Raw genomic sequence first — 23,403 nt, 5'->3', positions numbered from 1 at the left:
AGAAAGAACGTGAAAGGAGAAATGTTTCTATTTTCCTGGTGGAAATAAAATTCTTATAATACCAGAGTCTTATGCTAACTGTAATTAAATACCAAACTTTTAATTTCAGTAACTAGTAATAATTATAGCGGATAAAGGAATAGTTTTGAGTACAAAGAAGAACGTTAGATTACTCGTAATCATAGTTTTTATGTAGTTGTATGTGTCGTAGTTATAATAATTTATACTTTAACCCTGTAAATCTCGAAAGAATATATTTCTAAATTTAAGAACATCAAACGATGAAAATTTTAATATAACGCTCTTCCTTATTTACTACTTCAGATTTAGTAAAATTGTCAAAGGAAATATTATATTATACTCAAAGTACTATCAGTTCAAACTTTCAAATATTTCCTTAATTTTTATACAAAAACTGCAGCGAGAAGAATGTACAGGAATTGCGTAATAACCATAAGAGAGTGAATCGTTTGCGCAAAATTCCATCTCGTCGCAAACATGTTTCCTATTTTACTTTATTAAACACGATTCTGGAAAACTCACGATTAACGTTCATGTTTATTTACTGAGGTCGTATCGCGCGCAGAATTTTGGTTACCCGGCGCAACAACGTGCGGCGAGCTTTTACAACGTGACGAGTTCACGTTTGACGTATCGTTCGCGAAACTGAAATTACTCCGCTAATTTAGCCGACATCTCGCCAACGTTGAATGACGAAATCGTCGTGCGACAAAGTATCGCGCGCCTCGATTACGCAGAAATGAACTTGACGATATAGTACCGTGCATTTGACTTTAATATGACCGTCTATCAGTACAATTTGCTGCAGTTTGTATTACATTTATGTCCTATAAACGATGATATAAATAAAATTATATTATACTGAGTCTTAACATAAATTCATCCTGTTTTTATCTTTACTAAACTATATATAAAAACAGGAAAAATTTATGTTGGAAAGCCCAATATTTAATTTCTTTCGTTTAAATCGTTTTTTCTCTATGCACAGCTACGTTCTGAAACCTGTGCTCCTGAGGCTTTCCTATTGACAATTGTTACCAACTATAAATTATACATAAAGGTATAGTGTATGAACCTAAAAGAAAGTAAAACGTGTGAAAAAATAGGAAGAAGAATTATATTTAAAAAAACAAATTAATTAGAACATTGGCTTTTAAGTAGAACAGGAAGGTTAGTGACTAGACAAGCGAAACAACCAAATGCGGAGTAAACGGCGCTCGAGTACTCGTTTAACCACAATTATTAACTTTCTGTGGTTCAATTTCCAGTCAAAGAAAATCATTTTATAACAGAACTGCGAAGAAATAAAATAAAAGAGATTAAATATAATCGATGAAATGGTAAAATTGTTTAACGAACGATTTTCGTTAAATATGATGTTCGTCGATGGGAAAGTGATTTATCTTGCGATTTGACCGGTTGTCAAAGTATCGGAAATATATAAAAAAAGATAGAAATAATCAACACGAAGTAATTAAAACTGCCGTTTAAGTAGAATGGGAAGATTGATAGTCGAACAGGCCGAACCGCTAAACACAGACCAAACCATCCTCTAATATTCATTTAACCAAAGTTATTACCTCTCTGTAGGTCAATTTCCATGTAAAGAAAACCATTTTACAACAGGATCGCAAAGAAATTGAATAAAACACATTAAATATATTCGATGAAACGTAGAATCGTTTAACGAACGATCTTCGTTAAATGCAACATTCGTTGGAGGGAGAGCGATTTATCTGGCAATTCGACTGGTCATCGGAGCATCGAAAATAGTTTTAATCCTTCCGACGCCGGCTTCGTCGATTGAATTCGTATCGTTCAACGACAGCAACGACTTGTCGATATTTCAGAACGCGAGGGTGGCACTCAACAGCCGGCCAGCGTGTGCGACGTCGAATATTACGGGCTGACGTCACCGGTGAAGGGTTCCGTGGTACATCCGGAGCCTCACCGATTATTCGCCATGGAGGGTCCCATAAAATGCAGGCAGCACTTCATTCCAGCAGCTAATCAGTCGGTCATCATTCGCGTAAGTTTCACGATTCTTGTTTGCCCACTCGAATTCAACGATAATCCTTTGATAGAGACATTTTTCGGAGAACGATCGAGTCTATGCTTTTTATATTCCATCCGATATTTTCTACGAACCTCTTGTATTTCTGATTCATTTTAAAATTTCAAGCTCTTTAATTCTGTTTTATTTTGTATTTTTTTAAATAGACATAATACTGTACGAATTCGTATCAATCAATTCGATACTTGGTATTAAATCTGGATACACGTTTCATCGAAATTTCCATATTTCCACGAAGCGAACGAAGACTACACAAAGAAGACTATAAATCACATTTTCGAAATCAATATGTCACAATAATCCTTAGGTTTAATTTCCCCCTCTTCGTAGTTTCAAAAATATTGCTCGTAATATAAAAATACTGTACGCCTTAATATAACTTTGGCTTCTACAAAACTTCGTCGACCACGTCTTTGGACTTAACATGTTCTTTCCACTTTTAGCCATTTTATATTCAAATATTCCTTTTCCAGTCATAAAGCGACATTAAAATAAAAAAAAATCCGCAAGAACACACTTATCACTTTTCTTCCTGCAATCTTCATCTGTATATTTCGGAGAATTTAAATCTGAATCTACTTCTACGTCAAGTTCATCGAATTGAACGAAAGAAAAGAAGAAGTTTGCGCGAAAGAGAAGAAGAATGGTGAGAAATTCATAGAACAAGAAAAAGTTCCATGGATTCTTGCGAGAATCTTGGTTAGACAATGCCAGATCGTGAGCGGTCGTGGCAGTCGTTGTTGTTCCTCTGTCCGTAGATTGAGAGCAGCTCGAAGCAGGGTCCGAACAACCCTTGCCAGACCAAGTGCGGAGACAGCGGCTGTCACTGTGTCAGCAACATAACCCTGGAGAACGTGGACCATCTTTTGCTTGTCTCTGAAACCGGTCACATCGTCACCTGCCTCTGTGGAAATTATCAGGTAAACACTAGACTTCCTATGAACTTTACCTACGGTTACCTGTGAGAATTCCACTGTTCGTTGTCTTCGTGCAAGGAGCACAAGCCTTTCTCAGTCTTTTTCTGTAAATATCCTGTGTCTATAAGGTTCGAGAGAAAGGATATATTTTATAGCTTTTGGTTTATTTTATACAGGTGGTTGGTAACCGGTGGTACAAGCGGAAAGGGGGTGATTCTACGCGAAAAAAGAAGTCGAAAATATAGAATAAAAATCTTTCGTTTGAGGCTTTGTTCTCGAGAAAATCGACTTTGAATTTTCGCTCGGTACGCGTGCACTTTATCGCGTCTCGTCATAACGGATCTCACTGTAGATCGTTGTCTCGATGGAAAAATTAAAAAAAAAAATTTGTATTCTATATTTTCGACTTCTTTTTTCGCGTAGGATCACCCCCTTTCCGCTTGTACCACCTGTTACCAACCACCCTGTATAATTAGATAGCGGTAGTATCAAAAAATAGAGGTTAAATAACACGATCAAACTTCAGTGTCACATTCCATTCACAAAGGTCAACGATACTGTATCTACACGATCTATTTTCATTCTTAATCACATTTGCCCAATGTTAAAGAATTTCTTTAAAACAGTTTAAGGGCGATATGGAAGAATCGTTGTCGATTTTCGTACCTTCTCATTCCACTTACGTTATTTCTGTTATACCATCAAGTATATTTTTGTTTGCTAGAACAAAAGTAAAAGACTCAAACCAGGATATAATGCCAGAATTCGACAATGTACTTCGGTAATGCCGTACCTAAGTAAATGAACAATTCAAGAAAACTATAATACAAGTTCATTCAAATATCAATGAGTTTCTCGTTTCAAGAGTAAACTACTCAAAATCGTGCGGCACTTCGATCTCGATGATAACCGGAGAGATCGTCGATGATCGAGATCGTTTAATTCGAGAAACTCTCGCCCAGCAACCCTCTCCCTTTTTTTTTTTTTTATTTTCTCCGCCTACCACCCACCGCACTTTATTTCTACCGCCCACGTTCGACTGTCACCGTTTCATTCAACTTTCATTCACGGACAAACGGCCTGGCTCACCGATTGTATTGGCGGAGCACTGAATGCGCTCTGCCATTTCTATTCAACACCTATTCCATCAACCGGCGTGGAATTACTTCGAACGATTTCACTGGCCGCTGAATAAAACAAATAATGCCGACGTGTACTGAGCGAAAGTAGACAACGTAGACAAAAGAGGAGAAATTGTTTTTTAGAGAATCGAGTTGGAAGAAAGGAAGAAGGTCCTCTGTCAAATCTATTTCCAAACCGGCATTCGTTCGTCATCCGGAACGAAACATGCGAGTTTTTAACGGACGCGTTTCTATCAATCGTTCGAGAATCTTGCAATTTTTTATGTTTCAAGGCCATCTTATTTATAGAAAATCTTCTTATTTATAGAAAAATTTCATAATATATTTCGTTGCAATCTGTTTCCATGGGGTGTACTTATTGTGAAAAGCAGCGAGGGATGTTCTTTTGAGATCATAAGGATCGCAGGAACTGCTACAATGAGGAATCAATTCCACTTCTTAGCGATTTGAATGATCCAAAATCGATCAAAATCAAATCGATCTTTGTAACATCCTATGAGTAGAATTACGTCGTTACTTTTGGAACTTTTTGAATAATGTTGTATAACCAGATAGCGGTAATATAAATATAAATTATGTTACGAACTAATATTAATTATAGTACGAAATTGAATACGAATGTCACGTAGAGTTTCTAGAACAATACTGTAAAATCAGGAGACAATGATAGAAATGCAATTTAAGTGACTTGTTGATTTAAAAAACAAGTGATTTTCACCCCTCCCGGTAGAAGTAGGTGCACGTCAATCGTCGGTTGTTCTAGCGTTAATTTCCTGATGATCGACACTACGAATTGGATCAACTTCTATACAAAATCTAGCAGAGTAGATTTTTCTTGTACTATGCGTATACTATATTATCGTCAGTTGCTTTTTAATCCAGCAAACACCCTTTTATAATCCTGAAACAGCTGAAAATAGTATAAATTACCTTCATAACAGATAAATGGTCTTATACGAGAATATTAATTCCTCTCTGAACTCGATAATAGACATTAAGCATTGGACAATTTTCGTTCTGAATATTCATGTTTAATCTACAGTGTTAATATTGTTTCGTAACGAGACATTAAATAAACTCTGAAACTGCTTTCTACGCTTGAAATACAAGTCACTGGTATAGTATGTATCCCACAGGACTGGCTGCCGGTCGGTATCCGTAGTTGGACACCAGTGTACATCGAATGGTCGAGGTCCTCGAAGGCAGGCCTCAATTTCCGTGCGGCTTACGAGTTTATCAAGGACACTTACTGCGGTTATCACACAACGACCAAGCCGGAAGGCGAGGTCAATGGCGGTGACCTGGCCAGCAGTGGCTTAAAGCTCAATCAGTATTACCAACAGAGGTGCACGTGGATCTTAGACTCTTTGACGGATCGACAACTCACTATCGAAGTGAAATCTGGCCAAAGCCGTAAGAGATCTTTATTTTTACCAATACTTGTTGAGAATTGTGGATCTTTGAAGCAAAAATAATGTTATAAGAACACTAAATTTATACTGAGGATTAATATTAAAATAGTAATATATTTATTTCATGGACGATTTTTTATATATTCATCGATACACACTTGCACGCGTCTCAGCACTTTCTTCTATACCCGACTGTTAACCGACTGGACAGTTTACATTCCTTTGTTTTCGAGATGCTGCGCACACACATACTTCCACACACTGATATTCACATACAAGTATCTCTACTACGCATTTAACCCAGTCCAGCACAGAAAATTATACATATCTCAACAATACTAATAAAAAAAAATCTTTCGGAATATTCATCCCTAATACGTTGATTTGTGATATTATAAACGTCACTGGCGATTCATCGTGCATAGGCATTGCTCTAATTATTTAAATTAAACGAACAGGTATATTTGCGAAAGATTCAAAAAGAATCGACACTGACGCCAATATAAGACGCAGGCACAGCCAATCGACCATTTTTCGTACCAATAAACTCGCGTCTTCGTATTTATAAAAATACTCGTTTCCTTCCACTTTCTCCCGCACATTTTGCATCTGTACTGCATTAAGAACATAAGATCAGAATTACAGAAAGATATATTATTATATCTTTAGATAATACGCCGCTAAACAAAATCGTATCCTTTTGAGTGGTCGAGTCGAGAAAAGAATGGCAAAGATATCTTTAAAAGACCTCAAAATCTTACTTCTTCAACCTCTACGAATTTCCAGCAAATCCAAAGATGCATCGTGCGCGATTCACCGGCAAATCAAAGGCGCCCACTTACCGAAACCACGCTTTGTCCAGCGGCGAATTTCGTTCAATTCGAGCCTTGGCTACTCCGTTGGAATTTCGATCCGCGCCATTGAGTCCGATATGGGTGCGAATCGGATCGAAAGGCCAGCGACAAACGAAAGCAACCGGGTAAACAAAAAGGAAAAAGAGGTTAAAAAGATGGGTGGAACGGGTTCTTCTGGGGAAGAGGGTGGCTTGAGAACGAATGGCAGACAGAGCTGGAGATTAAAGAGACTATTGGACGCGGCAGGACAACGAGAGACAGAAAGAAGAACCGGTCGTTCCGAGCGGTCTTTAAAGAATCCGGCTTCCCTTTTTCCCTCGATTTCCTTTTTCTGCCGGTGCTCCCTGGCCTTTTCTGGCCCTCCTTCTCCCGTCTATCTTCATTGCTCGCCTATATTCGCACCATGAAACAAACGCTAGAACGTTGCAAAGGAACGAAGCTGTTGGAACCAGCCAGCCCCAGAAATGGCTTTCGCACATTGGCCTCGATCTCTGTTTCTATTCCCGGCTCGATGCTGTTTTCTTTTATTCGCCGGATTCCTCGACACGACCAATCGTCCACGTTTCGTGAACGATGAATTCACAGAGTAAGGCAATGGCTACTCGGCTCTGTGTTCGTGTGTAAGTGTGTCTAAATGGTAGATACAAGGTTCTTAGGTTAATTTTCAGGATTGGAAGATATGTGATTTCGTGTTCTTACTAGTTAGGCGACATTTCGCTCCCTTCTTTTTACTTTTAGTAAAGTATAGTACATAAAGTAGATTTTTTGTATCAGAACTTGATTTGATAGAAATGTATCGAATTAGAAGATTTATAAATTAATTATGAACAGCCTTTGAATCGAACCTCTGACCTATGAACTTTAACGAGACGTCTAAGGACTAATTAGGGGTTTATTTGAAATCTATAAAATATGTTCCTCTAAGCAAACAGGATCTTAATTTTGTTTAACTGGCACAGTGGATACCTCTTTTATTTGTCTGTTCATATAAGAACCTTATTCTACTTGGTCGAGTAAAATTGAAGATTAAATATAAAAAAGAAAACAACAGAGAGATGAAATTTAAAAATTCCAAGGAACGTAACTAACCCAAACAAAGTACTAACTAACCGAACCGTGTAACTAAACAAAGCAAGATAAAAGTGGCCGATGCTAAAGAAACATAATAAAAATTAAACATTGGAACGTAATATAACATTGATGTATGTTTCTGTCTTGCAGTTTTGCACAGTCTGTTTCATCAAAATTTCGATCGATCAAATTCGACGAAGTGCGCGTACCACGAAAATATAACGGCACCGAGCCGTGCATTAGGTTTCTAGTAACTCGATATCCCAGGAAAACTCCAAAGCTCGTGTTGATGCGGCAACAGAAAAAAAAATGAAAAAAAGTTACAAATCTCTGAACGCAAGCTCCAAACCGAGAAAAAAGGATGCGATTCGCGATTTGCATGCGTCAAGAGTTGGAATTTTTTCGAGCCATTGATATTCAAACATTTCGTGAAAATCATTGAAAAAGCTCGTATGTGACCAAAAACTATGTGTGTGGCCAAAAAACGAAAAATCGTTTCCCAATTTCTCTTCCCGGAATAGATTTATCATTCGTAAAGCAACAACAACAGAAAACACGCTCACAGAGAAAAAAAAAATAAAATAAAAGAGATCGATGGTATAGGTATGGATCAGGTATTTCTATGTATGCATTATTTTTCACGCTTCATCGATAGTCATTCGTTTTTGTTTACAACAGCGTTGCGAAAACAGTTCTCCCGCGGGGAAAATTCGTCGGGCTATGAATGATACTAAAAAAGAGAGAAAAAGGAAACGGAACATAATACGTACAGGAACGCGCGAAAATTACACGGTCTCGAATACGTTAGCGAACCAATTGCTTCCAATTATACTGTGCTCTCGATGATTGCTGAAACATCGATAGTCCTTTTTACCGACACACGTCAAATGTTACATCCGCGGCAATTGATTGTGAAACGACCTCTCTTAATTGGTTGTTCGGCGACATTGATGCGTTTCGTGCTCGTCTCGTGAAATGGTCACGTGAAAAACGAGCATTCTACATGACGATTTAACTATACCCATTAACCTCGTATCTTCCCTTCTCGTGCTATTTTTAAATACGTTCGATACTCCATAACCAATTTCAAATTATTCCAATTTAAATTATAACCGACTATAGCGCAAAATCGTTATTTCATTGTAATTTAAATAAAAGGATCTTAAATTTCGAACAGAATACTACGTACGAAAGTTTCAACGGAATAATCCTCCACAGCTTCCATAATACCGTGCATGTAGCTTTTAAAAGGTTTTAATAAAGTAATTCCAAATTTTAAAAGCGCAATACTACGCAAATATTGCAAGAGCGTAATCTCCATAGTTTCGACGTAAAGCCGCCTATGCGACCATTTTTAGAAAATAAAAGGACGCACAACCATCGTTGATTCCTCTGTTCTTGACAAAAATTCGCGATAGCCAAAACTCTCCTTTTTTTTCCTTTTCTTTTTCTTTCTTCTAGGTCCTTGCACCGCCTGGAATTTAACGATACACGAATACAGCAAGAACGGCGATCCAGCTGGACTCAGGTTGCACACATTCTGCTCGAGAAATATCCACAAAAATTTCACCCTGCCATGGAAAACGAACACCGTGGTGGTTAGGTGAGTTCCGTCTATCTTTGTTCCGTTCGATGGGCCGATTAGCTCGGAAGTTCGCGGAAACTTCGTCCATCGACGCCGACGTAACGACAGTTACGCGACACTTTCTGCACGAAGATTACGACGCCGCGGCCTGAATTATAGGAGCAATTTATATTGGCGCGCGAGCTCAGTTTTTGCGCCGATGTAACGGCAACTTAAAAATCGATTGCCCGGAAAGATTTATCCAGCGCCGATGGGGAATCGTTTCGAAGCCGGATAAGTCGCACGGAGATTACATTTGTCATGGTTTGTGTATCGATACGACGTTTCCTGAACGTGGAAAGCCGCGAATGCAATTCTTCGATGTTTCGCGCGCAGGTCTGGTGAAAGATCGTTTTGTTTTTGTATTTTCGCGGATGAAAAATCGCGTTCTGGCTCGGTCTTGATGGAGAGTCAGGAATAGTGATGCGTTTCAGAGAATACGACTTCGAGAGCACATCGGAAAGATCGTTCGTTCTGCCGTGCTTCTTTTACTCGTTTCTTGCGTATTTTGATTTGTGTTCGTTTTACATACGAATATTTCTTTATATATTCGAGGAAGAATAATGTACAAATGCCAGAAGAAGATAACACTTATTTAAAGAAATATTTTCCATTTTCCAATTGTACATAAAATATCCAGAAATACGTGAGAAAAATAATGTACAATACGCGTAATCATTTTATCTTGTAAAACTGTGCTTCGATCGAAATACCGTAGTCATTTACTCGCGTGGCTTGCTCGCATCGAGTTTCGAAAAGAGACGAGAATGGCGAAAGAGAAACAGATGCTAATCGACTATTAAATAAATAATTCTCCAGAATACCAGCTATTCGATTGACTTACAAAAACAGTAGGCATTTGTTCAACGATTTTGTCGATTTTCATTTTACAATTTTGTCGAAGTTAACAAGCACACCGGAATTGATTAAAAAATGTATATACTTAAATTTGAGATAATTGTAGGATGTTATGGCAATATTGTTACACCTGTTCGCAGATTGCAGGCTCTAGGAAGGACAGCACCGGAATACACGATGAAATGGCGCAGTCAGTTTGTAATCGCAAACACGCACAAGAGCGAACCGTCACCCCCACCAGTACCGAATCATGTGCTTCGCTCCTCAACCGGAAACAGGTCACGGGAAGCGCGAATCCTAATTCTGTTCGCGATACTCCTCGCCTACGCGGTCGGTTGTTGAGTGGATCGACTCGACACACCGTATCCATACACGTTCCTTTTCACAATGAGAGACAAACTACTGCGAACGAGCCTAAGACTTTTAATAATGCACACTGCACACACACACACTCACACACACACACACACACACACAAAATATCATACCAACGAGGTTCGTGTTTCCTCAAAAAAAAAACTTCTTTCAGCTATTCAGTTTTCTGAAAAATAAAATATAATGTGAAGTTTAAAATAGTAAAGCGTTTAAAGAGCGGAACGATGATCGCGTAAAGTGAGGCGCACTCTATGGAAATTTGATAAAGTTTCGTGTTAGTTTGCTGAAATATTACGTTCGCTAGCATTGTGGAGAACTTGCCCGTAAAAGTTTCAGAACCACCGCGCTGGTAATCACGGAGCACACTTTTGATAAAATATTGAAATCAATCACCATGAATTTACCTCGCTTTTATATCGTACGAGAACTCTATGTATTTATATCGAATAGATCGTTTGAAAATAATTACCGGTTAAACGAAGTCCTTTGGACGGTAATATTCAGCGATTAATTTGTAAAAGTTTATTATCCGGTTTGCGACTCAGTTTTTCATGTAGAACGGAAATTCGTCGTCCCGATATAAATGTCGATTAATAAAACGCGTAATGAAGATTAATTCGCAATCGCAATTTCACGCGAGGCAAGGCCATCGAATATGACTGATCGAAGGACACGAGAATTCCGAAACAATTTAGTCCAAGTTTTTCAAGTATTTTTCGATTACCGACGTTTTAACATATTGAACGTGTTCGGTGCCGTCACGTGCCGGTGGATGTTGATAAAGTTAAAATTTCATCGGATAAATTGACACAGATAAGGGAACGTTATTGGCAAAGAATGAAAGGCATGAAATCGAATTTTGGAATTTCACGCTCTAGTCGAATTATATATATATATATATGAAAAATAAATTAAACGCGAATCAGAAAGAGAGAAAATATATATATATACTAAAAATCAGTCGGTGTATACCACTCGTTTTAACTATAAGAGTCTAATAGAGCATGTACATATTATACATACATATGCGTATACATACATAAATCTATACATATAGAGGATGAGACGTTCACGAAGAAACATTTAAATGCATCCATCGTCATTAATATCGTTGAATTGTTTTCAATTTCCTCTTTAATTTTATATATACGAGGATTAAGTCAATTTAACATTTCATCGATTGGCCTGTGAACTATGGTAAAATCAGAAATTGTTTTTTCTATTCTTTATATGCGCAGATATATTTAACGTTTCTTTCTAGACGTCACATCCTGCGAACGCGTACGAATATAATTGTAGCGATTTAAAGTAACGAGATGAAACAAGGAGGGAAAAAAAACGCGATGCACGGATTTGAAGTAGCAAGAAATCACGCGTCATCACTTTCACGCAAATGCCAAAATAAACGTGTAAGAAGAAGTTCTATATAATTATAGGTTCTTGTACATACGTGGATAGAATAGGTAGGATTTGTACAGAGTATCACGAACTACGTTAAGACCTCAGCATTATTGTAAATTACAATTTACCGTAAAACATGGCGCGAGCCCGCGAACGAAGACAGATTGTATTTTAACGAACGAGCTTCGAGTGCCCGAGGCACATTTCGAATAATTGTTAACGCGTTCGTCCGGAAGTTCATCGAAAATCTCTTCCTGCTTGCTTAAACGAAAGAGAGAGAAAAAAAGATATTCGCTGATGAAACGAATAACAAATGGAAAAAATTTCCGAAGGATATTTTACGAAGAAGAAATTATTTTGATTTACTTTCGGAGACGCGATTGGTCGTTAGATTAAGATGGAAATAAAGGCTAGACTGTGAATGTTTAATATACGTATCGACTAAGAAGGAAAATATTAAACTAAACAGGCAAACAGGCTGATTGAATTAAAAAGAATCATCCAACGGTGCGGAAATGTTTTCACCGGTTTTCATACGTTTTACAACGCCGCAATGGTATCGCTACCATTATTTATACAGAATATTATGAGTAATATTCTTTGTTTCTGAATAACGATATGCCGTGGTTTATGACTGTATGATATGCTGAATTCTGTTATTTATTTTATGTCGTCCTTTTATACTCTACGATAACACGAGCTGTATTATTTCACTGCGTAATAATACAGTTACCTTACCAGAGATTTTAATGCCTGTTAAAACTTCTGATTAAATCGTGACACGTATTAGACGGTCTCGTGTTTCGCGAGATTCGTCGAATCATTACGAACCTTCCACGTTATCGATCGATCTCAATACGCTCATTGATATTTCAAACTTTCGTTCATTGCGTTCGAATAAATATAATTTGCACGATTTGTCGTTTAACATTTTTTTTTCTTTAATAAATAATAGAGAAACGTGTGCGTTAAGAATTCGATATTAATTTTGAAATTGTTGAGAATTGACTTACCTTGACGAATAGAAAGACTGAATTTTATCAGAGTGCAATTTATATGTATATCGTTGGAAGGCTGGTAATGATCGATACGACTGATCTATACGAAGGATGGCAGTCTAACCGCGTTGATGCATACGCATGTTAAGATTTGTATAATAAGCGAACAAGCTCGAATAGAATATTCGGCAGTCTCTCTTCCGCAACCTCGTCGAAACAGAGATGAAAGTCAGACTGTAATTAATCGGCGTACTAAAACGAGAGTATCGTTATAGAAGAAAAGAGAAGAAGAGACGCACGTTTAATAAATGTAATTAATGTCGGCCAGGAAAGACAGGCATGTGATTTAAGTGACTTGTGTTTGAAATCGGTGAATCGTTTCTCGACAGAGATTTCGTTTGTTCGTTCGTAAAGAATCGTCGCTTAACGAGAAACCAAGAGAAACGAAATTAAGCGTGTACCGTTCCTTTTTAAGATTACTCGATCACGTCCTCACAACGATTGTAATGCGATCTGTTCCTTCAATGGATGTACCGGTTTTGCACAAGGCACGTCTAACTTACGAAAAAAAGATATATGTTACATATATGTACTAGCCGCGTATACTTAAGTCACAATAAATAGTCAATTGTTTCATATAAAGTACGAATAAAATAAAACAGAAACTACGCGTTGTTTGTGAATTTTCACCTGAATGTTTGTCATAGCGCACCAAAGTCCCGAGGGTACCGGGATATTTAATTTTTGCATTTGATCCTTACTTTAACATTACCAAATGTATGTGACATTAAAAGAAACGATAGGTGAAACGAGTTTCTTATTTTACGCAACACGAAAAAAAACCAGTCGATACGTTCTCTTATAAATTTTTCGTGGTGGCAAAAGCTTGGTGTAAAGGGAATTAATCGATGGATCTCGCATTTCTTTTATATCTACAATCATCTCTAACTTCGCATAATGTCAGAGAAATCGACAGATAAAATTTACCAACCACTTACATCGAGTAGACCGCGAGAATTCTAAAATCCCTGATATTGTAATGATCTTAAATACAGATGAACTTAGTCTCATTCTCGTTTAAAAAAAATCTTATTCAACCACGCGTAAAGGTTGATTAAATCGTAGGGTTGATTTGATAAAAAAAGGACGATTTATTCACATATGAGTTTTAATACAATCTACATACATATTTATACATCCTACGGTCGAAAGATGAAACATGTACATCTACAGGTAACGCATCTGCGATTTATTTTATCCTCTCTGATGCAAGGTGAAAGTCTTAAATAACAATTCGCTAATATCCCATAAGATTGGCTCAGACAGAAACGACGTTTCGAGTTATATCGTAATTGTACTCTCAACACGTACGATTTATGGAGTGTGACAAACATTCAACAAAATATATCCATATATACAATACATCTAATTTCGCTATTTAAAAGGAAAGAAAAAGAAAATTATATATCAACATACAATATATTCATATACATATACGTATAAATGTTTATATATATAGACAGAGACGTTGGATATCGTCCGAGTTAAAATACGTTAGTGGAAAATAAACTTTCAACGAATCGAAAAACGTAACTATATATTGCACACGATCCTCGTAAGTGTCTCCGGTGCATAATATAACAATTCCTATAGATTTCCATTCAACATACTTCGGATACAACAATTATCTTAATTTATATCTTACGTTCAGACGTGAACAACGATATTTATTGACATTGATTTATAAATATTAACGAACAATTACATGAAAATCTGCCACACGATAACCGTTCCAAACAATCACCATAACCGTGTATCTATATTTTCCGCAACTGTAATATATTTCATTGTTTACCAACATCAGGCAAATAGTAGATAAGCATCAAAATTTTACAACGATCATCCTGTCCTTTGCTTTCTAATTCTTTATGAACTCATTCATAACGAGGTAACATCTATTTGTTTAGAAATTTGTCACACGTCTTGTAAATTATATAAAACCAGTAAAATCTTCAATAACTTTTATAGCGTCCTAATGCTTAGAAAAAATATTTGTTCCGTTAAAATGTCCCTACGCACGTTATTTGCAAATCTGTGCGTGTTTTTTTTTTTTTTTCTTCATAACGATACGAAAATTGGGAAACTCAGAAAGACTCGTCGAGAGGATCCTTCGAAATCATTCCGCACAGATCCTAAAAACAAGCGATTGAAAAGGGTTTCTATTTTACAAACTTAAACATCTATAAACACAACCAGGAAAATTAACTAATCTATAAAATCAATCAGACAGTTATTTTACATACACATTCTACGACTATAAAAGACAACACATTCTCAAGAACTCGCTTTAAACAAGTCATAAAAATATTAAAATCTCTCGATAAGAATTTTAAACATGCTGCTTTTACATATTTCGATATGATCCTTTGGCTATTTATGTGTGTATAACAATAAAAACGATCGTGTTGTTCTATTTAAGACAATGTTCTTCCTGATTGTTTCGTTTTAAGTAACACGGACCCCAAAGAAATTACTCGCACGAGATGAAACTGATTGAAAATATATTTGAAGATATTAATGTTTGATGTAAAATGCTTCAATCTGTTTAACCAATACAACTCATCGAGTACGATAACTTTTCTCATCTAACCCTACGTTGAAATTAGGAACAAAACCGTACAAATGCTACGTGTTACTCTCATAGTATTTCCCAGTGTCTTTAAATGCTTCTTAAGAACACACAAACTTATGCATTAAATATCATGTTGGAGTATCAAATTGAGATTCATGTACGATTAAAAATGAAATTCTGAAGTACACTTATCTCAGATTTACGTTGTTACGTTGTGTAAAATCGCGGATGCAGAATTCAAAAGGCCTAGCCGCTGTTTCTGCTTTCGTTGCTCCGTCATCTGGTTAAAAACAGACAAATATATTCCACGATCGGAAATAATATCCAACTATTGGAAATAATTGTCAAACATAAATTACCTGATCGCGAAGCTCGGTAAGTTGTTGAGACAAGCATTTCACTAACTGTTGCGTGGATTCTAACTGAGATTGTAAACTTCTTAACTCTACTTGTTCCCCTTCGCCCTCGTCTGCTGCCAACGATTTGGCCCTTAATCTCGGGAACCAGTCAAGATTTCGATCCTGTAAAAAGTACACAGAGCTTAAAAGTTTAAGCATGTTTCAATTTTTTGAAGCTCTATGGACTATTACCTTCACCATCGCGTACACGTAAGACTCTGGCCCTGTGAACTCCGTAGGATCTTTCACCTTTACCAGAACAATGAAATAGAGGTAATGCCACATATTATGCTCGTGTTTCACGTGTTCTTCGAAGGAAACCGTCTTGTTATCGAAAGATGATCTGTTCAGTCCTGCGAATGAAATGTTACAAACAACGGCAATGTACGATAAATCGGTTAACAATATGTGCACGATACAATATATCATAAATGAAATGGCAATATAATTATATCAATAATCTTACCGCAAATAAAACAGGTATTCTTCAATATTAATTCCTTCTGCTGTTTTTCCGATCTGAGATCAGCAAACGTATCAATGATAACACCAAAAATAAGATTCAGAACGATAATTATGACAATGAAGAAGAACAGTAGATCGTATACGACTCTAGCAACGAACAAGGGCTCCTGCAACATTAACATGCATATTAATATAATTAACATGCATATGAATAATAGCGTTTCCCTCGGGTTTTGTTTCTATACTTACTGTACTAGATGGGGCCCGTAGAATATCTCCAATTCCTCCACCATTTCTTAAACCTTGATTCAAAGTTGTAACAATACACATAACAAGAGAATCGCATGCCCGTTCCTTTAGTTCTCCTCCAACGTTAATTACATCTGCCTGACTGTCTTCTTCGTTCACTGCACAAACATGAAGATGTTACTGTAATTTCGTACAATTATATTTCTTATAATAATATCATGCTAAAAAAATATAATAATCTTATATTAATTATACTCAATATTATATTTCTATATAAACGGTATTCTATAGGAAAAGAAAAATACCATCGCGAATATATCGGGATACTGTCTCCGTTGCTTCGCATTTTTCATTATCAGCAATGTTACAAGTACCCGCCGCTGCATCCATATATGATGCTGTAATTAATAAACATACAAAATCAATATCTCTATTATTAAAAAGGCAATCATAAAGTATAATATTATAACACTCACACACAAGCTCCTCGTCGACTGTCACCAGAAAATCGTCCTTGAAAAACATAAAACCGATAATGGAGAACATATAAACTAGAATTAACGCCAATACAGCGGTAAGTATGATGGATCTTCCGTTCCTTGTAACAGATCTTATTACATTGAGCAACGTTTCTTCGCGATACACTACGTCAAAAAGCTAGAAAAAGATATGAAATTTAGTATGCGTTTGGTTTTAGTTTAAGCGCGATTTATTTTAGTGATGCAATACGTACTAAAACTGAGTAGAAAAATGGATGCATACAAATGCCGAGAACGCAAAATATAAGATACGACATATGATACAAAAGTTCAACGTTTGTCACTATTTGCTCTAGACTCTTTGTCAAAGTGCCCTGATTACCTATAATACTTATAAGATGTACAACTTTTAATACAACCTGAAACATACATCGATTACAGACAGTCACGTTATAAGAATAGATCTCATTTTAAGTACGTTGCTTTGAATTTACCGTAAGAAAGCCAAGTAACCATAATGTTGGTTCTGGTCCTATGGAAAAAATCAATCGTAATATCGTTGAAGCTACTAGCGTTCGTATACCGGATTCTCGAGGTAAGGTAATGACAATAACAGCTGACGAAAGCATCACCGCCCAGATAAGGGCAGATAAGTGTGAACTCAATTCTACAGTAAGCAAGAAAATAGATATTTAAATACGTTCGCTTAGCGCAAATCTGTCAATTAAAAAAAGAAAAGTATAAGAACTTACTAGGCACAGAATCTACAAATGGATAGAAGAAAGCTACGATAAGGTTTATGAGTACCGCACAGTTGAATAAAATATTACTCCAAAGTGACATGTAACTGCTCATCCAGAATAATACTGGTTGTCCTGAAAAATTATAAAAATATATGTAAATAGATTTCAACGAACAAGAGTAAATAACTACATTAACTATAGCAACGTTAAAACATCGTACCTCTAAGTTTCTTCTGCCATTTCATTTCGTTAAACATATCCTCGGTCCTTTCAAAGAAATCAGAAACCTTCGACCCTTGATCGTCGCGTTCTGTAGTGTTTAATACTTTAATCTTCGTGTCCAAAGTAATGAGTTCACAAATCTCAGGAATTGGGAAGACAATTTGCTCCAGCGTTCTATCATGTCTAACGATCTAATGTAAATTACGAGTTTTTGAAAGATACGTAAGCAGTAAATTATTATGTACGTACAAATGTAACTGTTGTACCTCAATCTGGGCTGTATGACTCGCATAATATTGCAATGCCTTGTTAATTTTCGGATCTGCATTATTCTGTTCAGATGGTTTCAACATCGATGATAATTCTTTATTATGCTGTGCTAATTGATGACACAAGATATAAATATTATGCCCGACCTAAAAGAACAATTAATTACCAATAATTATATTATATCCTTGTTAACTATTCTTAAAGGAGAAATAAGATTTTATTTATCTGTAAGATCGTTACCTCTTTGGGTGATACTCCTTCTTCGCCATCTATAGAAGAATCATCCATGTCGCCATCATCGTCCAAAGATTCTTGGTGGAATGCACGGCATGCGACATCAACTAATTGTTTTGGATTCATATTATACAGAATCCTTTCCGCATTCTCGCTATCTCCTCTACTTTCCATTATAGCAAGCAACAATTTGCTAGCGTTATTTTTTAACTCTAACACCAGGTCCATTCTAGTTTTTCCCAAAGGATTAATATCGTTCAATATCAAGGCTGTTATTATATCTAATCCGTTAGACTCGTGTGTTGCAATACAGTTCTGATTATCGTGACACGGTCCCTGGCAGTACTCTGTCAATGTTTCCAATGTCTGATTGATTAACGCAACATTTTGTTCATTTATATACAGCCCTAACAATCCTAATCCGCCAGTCGTTGAACCACAGATGCAGTCTAAGAACATGAGCGTTTCGGATACCAGATTGAAATTCGTCTTGTTATTTTGATTACGTAAGAAATTCTATAAAAACATAGAAATATTTTCAATGTAGTAAATATTATCATTAGATTGTGGATATTTATGCAAATTCACGCGTCTACAAACGCTATGAAAAAATGGAATTTAACGCAGAGATTTGAATCTTTTTCATCTACTAAATTTTATAATGAATATTATACTTTGAAACTATATTTACAATCGTGCATAAACATCCGCAGTCGAGGCATAATATTAAAGAAAATATTTTTAATATCCCCGAAAGTCAAGAGAATTACCTGTAAGTCACGATTGTGATTTTCACACAACAATTGCAAAAAACGTAAAATTGGCTGCATTACTAAAACTTTCGCACTCAATTGCCCTTCGTCTCTCTCGTTACCAGTTGTTCCCGTACGATGCCTTTCTAATTTTTCTGCTATCATATCTTCCAACGCACTTCCCAGAGCTGCGTTGTTCGTTGGATCTTCGCCGGAAGCAAGATTACGCACATTCGCGTACGCTTGCACGGTAGAGGATGCAGCTTGATTTAATTCTTCTCGTAGCTCGTCTGTTATTACTATCCCATTGGGTTTCCCTGTACGAAGAAGCGATCAATGTTAAAAGATATAAATGAAAGTTATTGGAATATCGTTTTACTATACCTGATGTACGCTTCTTTGATATCTTTTCTATTTCTTTGCTCTGTTCCTTGTCTTCGTGGGCTTTCGCTGCTATATCAGAAGTGTTCACCGTAACCGTGGATTTTATTTCTTGCTGAGCGTCTTTCATTTTGTCGTAAAACACCTGCGGAAATTACATCCTCTATTTTAAACTATATCTCTATTTTTAAGCGAGTTAATTTATCTAACACTGAAGTAGGTAGATTATATTTTTTATTTTTATCTAATTTAGTCGTTTATCAATAATGTTTTAAAAAGAATTAGATTATCAGTAATATACCTTGAAAAAGGATTGACTCAAATCACCACCCATTAGTTTATTGAACACACTCTTCTGTATAATAGGATTTCCTCCTTCCAACAACGCGATGCCAAGTTCTATAGCTTCCACAAATATACTCGGAGAGTGGACGCTTTTAATCACCAGCTCCACTACCAAATCTGAGGCACCTTCACGATCGAGATGACTTTGAATCTCGTGCAACGTGCGTCCTGCCCGACTCAGTAATTTAGCTATAGAAAACGAAATACTTAAAATAAGTTGTTCCTTATCTTTGTGGCGAAAAATTAGTTTCCCAAAATTTTCTTTATACCCCCTGGTCCATGTGTAATTGGAGCAGTATGCGATACTCCAATTTCCACGTTTTCCGGTTTCTGTATAAAGGACTTTCCAAAGTAACGAACCAGGAGATTGTTCCGCAGTACATCTCCCTGAGAAAAAGGAAAGGGGAAACACGTTGGTGTGATAAAACAAATTTGAATCAATTGAGATGTACCAATACATCGTGCATAATAATTAAAAAAAAAAATTGAATATATTTTAAAGGGACACCGGTGCATTGTTTGTTATATATTATAAAAATATCAGTAATAATATTGATTTAATACTAAAAATAATTAAATCGATGTGTATATACATTAGTTGTGCTTCAGAGTAAAAAAGATACTTGCACAGTTCTCGGTATTTTCATAAATATCCTATATAATTAACTTTACACATAGTTTGTAATGTTTAAAGAGATGCAAAAAAAGACATTGTTGTATATTTTGGAAAATGTACAGTAGAAAAAATTTGTTTGGAACCAGATCTTTTTAGGGCAAATACACGATGAATCAAGTAGGTATCATACATAAAGTTTATAAGTCGTACATTCAAACATGTTTAGTATATGAAACACATATATGAGGAGATATAGCAAAGAGAATTAAATGCTTTACATACAGTATATGTAGATGTACTATATGTATATATGTATATACTCTTGGAATTTCTAGCATTATTATTAATTATTCGATAATTCTATATTTAAAATACAATCTGATTTCTACGTTCTACGTTGCTGCTCTCATGCTATCAATTATATGTATGGCTTACGTTAAAAATAGTAAAAAGATCTATGGACGTATTGGTACACCCTATTTGTAGTAAAAGTGTATGTACATATACTGTACTTTCTTATTTCTAAACTCTATGCCCATACTGGATTGTACTTGGAAAGATATTTTACACTACGTAATAATAATACTCTGGAGACTTTCTAGAAATTTTGATTCACGATAAGTTGAAATCATTCAACTTATTTAAAACATCTATCTGCTTATCAATCCAATTACTTATGTTCAAGTAAATCGACATAGTCACAATGTACAATACCTCCTATCGTAAATCATAATTATTTGTCATACACGAGTTCACATACCTACGCTATGATGATTATATTTTATGTATGAACAGAAGAAATAAATTAATACTAGAGTAGAAAATGGAATAGAAAATGAATCAAAGTGTATAATGTAGTAAAATTAATCAAGCACATGCACATAAGGTTACCTACACAACGTACATCGTATTTTGTACTTAAGCAAATTGAATTATGTATCACGTAGCTTGTTAGCAAGCAGCTACTAAATATCATATAAATAGTTGTGGTCTTAATATTAAAGATACATCAGCAGATTAGATTTCTTGTTTATCAGCGGGATGCCCTATGCGTGTATATACGTATATGATAATTTATAAGAAAGGCAAAAAAAAAAAAAAAAGAAATAGTAGAAGAGAAAGTATTCAATATCAAAAATTGTATAAATATATAGATAATAAATAACGATAGAGTGATGGTGAGATAAAATTCTCATTAGTATAAATCAAATTCATGTTGCCAATTTATATACGTTGTGCCCACAAATTACCGTTGTTATCTACTTTAATTTTTACCCGCTCTTCCTGAGTCATATGACGAGTCTCAGACTCATCGACAGAGTCTGTTCCTCGGCCTTCTTGTGACTCGGCCTTCTGCTCTGTTTCTTCTTCTTCCATGACACCCTCGCTCTTCGTTTGCAGCATGAAAACATCTTTACCTACATATCTATTCTACGAAACCTACTCACCCGAACACTGTTTAATTTTAAATTTGTATAATATATTCACGAAGCTTATTGTGTATTTCTATCTCATTCGCATATATTTTCGTTCTCCTTATTTTTAATATATGTATATATTGCCAACTAAAAAACTGTCGATCGTGTATATATGCTGATCATCTAAAATGTGCCGTGAACATATGGGCATTTAGCTTTTCGGCAAACATGTAAAGAACGAGTGGATATGGAGACACAAATCTTCGTAAATTTAGGTTCGACTAGAACTTAGAGAACGGTAACATGTTAAATCGGTCGAGGTGCGGTGCTAATTAACGGTAGCAAATCCCAATTAAAAGTGGCATGCTCCAAAACAGTATTCTTAAAATCTTCCCCCCGTCGCAACGTATATCGATGGAGCATTAATATTATTTTAATAAAATAAGCGATTCACAAATGAATTATCTTCATCGATAGCTATACTTATACTCTGTACTTGTACTTCGACATACAGTCTTTACTGCTATATCGCGCGCCAAAAGATCATCTACCAAATTTGCGCATGCATTTTACTCGCTGCGTCTGTAAGCTCCAATAAAGAAAAAAAGATTTGCTGAAATTATCGCATATATCTAAAGTATAACATCGATCGCTAATTACATTCCAAAATATCGATTATTGGAATTACCAAGCTAGCTAGCTAGCATACGTAAAGCATGCCTGAAGGATTTGTTACCGCTAATTAATGTCAATAACGTTTTGTCGGAAACAACTGAATGCCCTTTTCCATAATATGTGACTCTTTTCCGTATAGTAGATACGATTCTTGTAATTGCATGCAGAATGTAATATTATAAAACTCACCTTCTCGCCGTATTCAGGGTCAATGGCCATCATTTCCCTGAGAGTCCTCAACACCTTTACACATAATTTTTCTTCCTTTTCTTCGAGTAGCTTTTCCGTATGTTTGATTAATCTGAACGGTAGAAAAACGATCAAGGATTATTATTGATGATTTACATTACAATATATCGAAACGATACTTCAATATAGGTAAGATAATGGATTAGACAAAGCTTGAGATGGTATAAAGCGATAATTTACCTTTTGATGAAGCCACCATTCTCGCAACGTTTTCTAGCGTCACTCGCTGCTGGGAACAGTAATTCTGGCCGATAGAGTATATCCACTAACAAAGATAATTCAGACTGAACTAGTGGTTTCAATTGTTCTTCCAATAACGATACTATGTCTTGTAAACCTTCTATGATACTTCGATCCAAACGCATTAGCTAAATAAAAATACATCATTCCGTAATAATTACATAGTACACATAAATATTTCGTTTCTATGATGCATTTACTCCTGTTATTCTATCTTATGTATAATATTCGTCCGTAATTTTATGCTACTTACAAACTAATATTAACTAATATGCTACGCTAGAGCAC

At 35.9% G+C, this 23,403-nt stretch overlaps 2 protein-coding genes across 7 annotated transcripts in view; one reads left to right on the top strand and one right to left on the bottom strand.

Annotated features, from left to right (window-relative positions):
- Positions 1 to 13,409, top strand: part of LOC117159777 (uncharacterized) — a 271,261-nt gene extending 257,852 nt beyond the window's left edge. For all 3 annotated transcript variants that reach the window (XM_076619339.1, XM_033339921.2, XM_033339920.2), the window contains exons 13-17: positions 1,872 to 2,050; positions 2,854 to 3,015; positions 5,291 to 5,567; positions 8,953 to 9,094; positions 10,114 to 13,409. In XM_076619339.1, the coding sequence (XP_076475454.1) occupies positions 1,872 to 2,050; positions 2,854 to 3,015; positions 5,291 to 5,567; positions 8,953 to 9,094; positions 10,114 to 10,315 (962 nt within the window). In that variant the 3' untranslated portion in view covers positions 10,316 to 13,409. The remainder of the gene's footprint in view (positions 1 to 1,871; positions 2,051 to 2,853; positions 3,016 to 5,290; positions 5,568 to 8,952; positions 9,095 to 10,113) is intronic.
- A 469-nt stretch (positions 13,410 to 13,878) lies between these two features.
- The window catches only part of LOC117159743 (Inositol 1,4,5,-trisphosphate receptor), a 48,301-nt gene continuing 38,776 nt past the window's right edge, over positions 13,879 to 23,403 (bottom strand). For 2 of the 4 annotated variants that reach the window (XM_076619457.1, XM_033339876.2), the window contains 20 exons: positions 23,056 to 23,243; positions 22,816 to 22,927; positions 21,809 to 21,922; positions 20,187 to 20,304; positions 19,874 to 20,106; positions 19,576 to 19,717; positions 19,210 to 19,508; positions 18,446 to 18,955; positions 18,202 to 18,351; positions 17,934 to 18,126; positions 17,723 to 17,845; positions 17,465 to 17,637; positions 17,225 to 17,389; positions 16,968 to 17,148; positions 16,797 to 16,889; positions 16,492 to 16,649; positions 16,244 to 16,409; positions 15,970 to 16,130; positions 15,739 to 15,900; positions 13,879 to 15,659 (listed from right to left, as the gene is read on the bottom strand). In XM_076619457.1, coding sequence (XP_076475572.1) covers positions 15,579 to 15,659; positions 15,739 to 15,900; positions 15,970 to 16,130; positions 16,244 to 16,409; positions 16,492 to 16,649; positions 16,797 to 16,889; positions 16,968 to 17,148; positions 17,225 to 17,389; positions 17,465 to 17,637; positions 17,723 to 17,845; positions 17,934 to 18,126; positions 18,202 to 18,351; positions 18,446 to 18,955; positions 19,210 to 19,508; positions 19,576 to 19,717; positions 19,874 to 20,106; positions 20,187 to 20,304; positions 21,809 to 21,922; positions 22,816 to 22,927; positions 23,056 to 23,243 — 3,522 coding nt within the window. In that variant the 3' untranslated portion in view covers positions 13,879 to 15,578. The remainder of the gene's footprint in view (positions 15,660 to 15,738; positions 15,901 to 15,969; positions 16,131 to 16,243; positions 16,410 to 16,491; positions 16,650 to 16,796; positions 16,890 to 16,967; positions 17,149 to 17,224; positions 17,390 to 17,464; positions 17,638 to 17,722; positions 17,846 to 17,933; positions 18,127 to 18,201; positions 18,352 to 18,445; positions 18,956 to 19,209; positions 19,509 to 19,575; positions 19,718 to 19,873; positions 20,107 to 20,186; positions 20,305 to 21,808; positions 21,923 to 22,815; positions 22,928 to 23,055; positions 23,244 to 23,403) is intronic. The other 2 variants (XM_033339877.2, XM_033339879.2) reach the window with 1 other exon arrangement.

The sequence above is a fragment of the Bombus vancouverensis genome, chromosome 6 (assembly GCF_051014615.1).
Source record: "Bombus vancouverensis nearcticus chromosome 6, iyBomVanc1_principal, whole genome shotgun sequence".
Lineage (NCBI taxonomy): Eukaryota > Metazoa > Arthropoda > Insecta > Hymenoptera > Apidae > Bombus > Bombus vancouverensis.
Note: the sequence above shows the minus strand (reverse complement) of the source record. Positions and strands in the feature narration are given on the sequence as shown.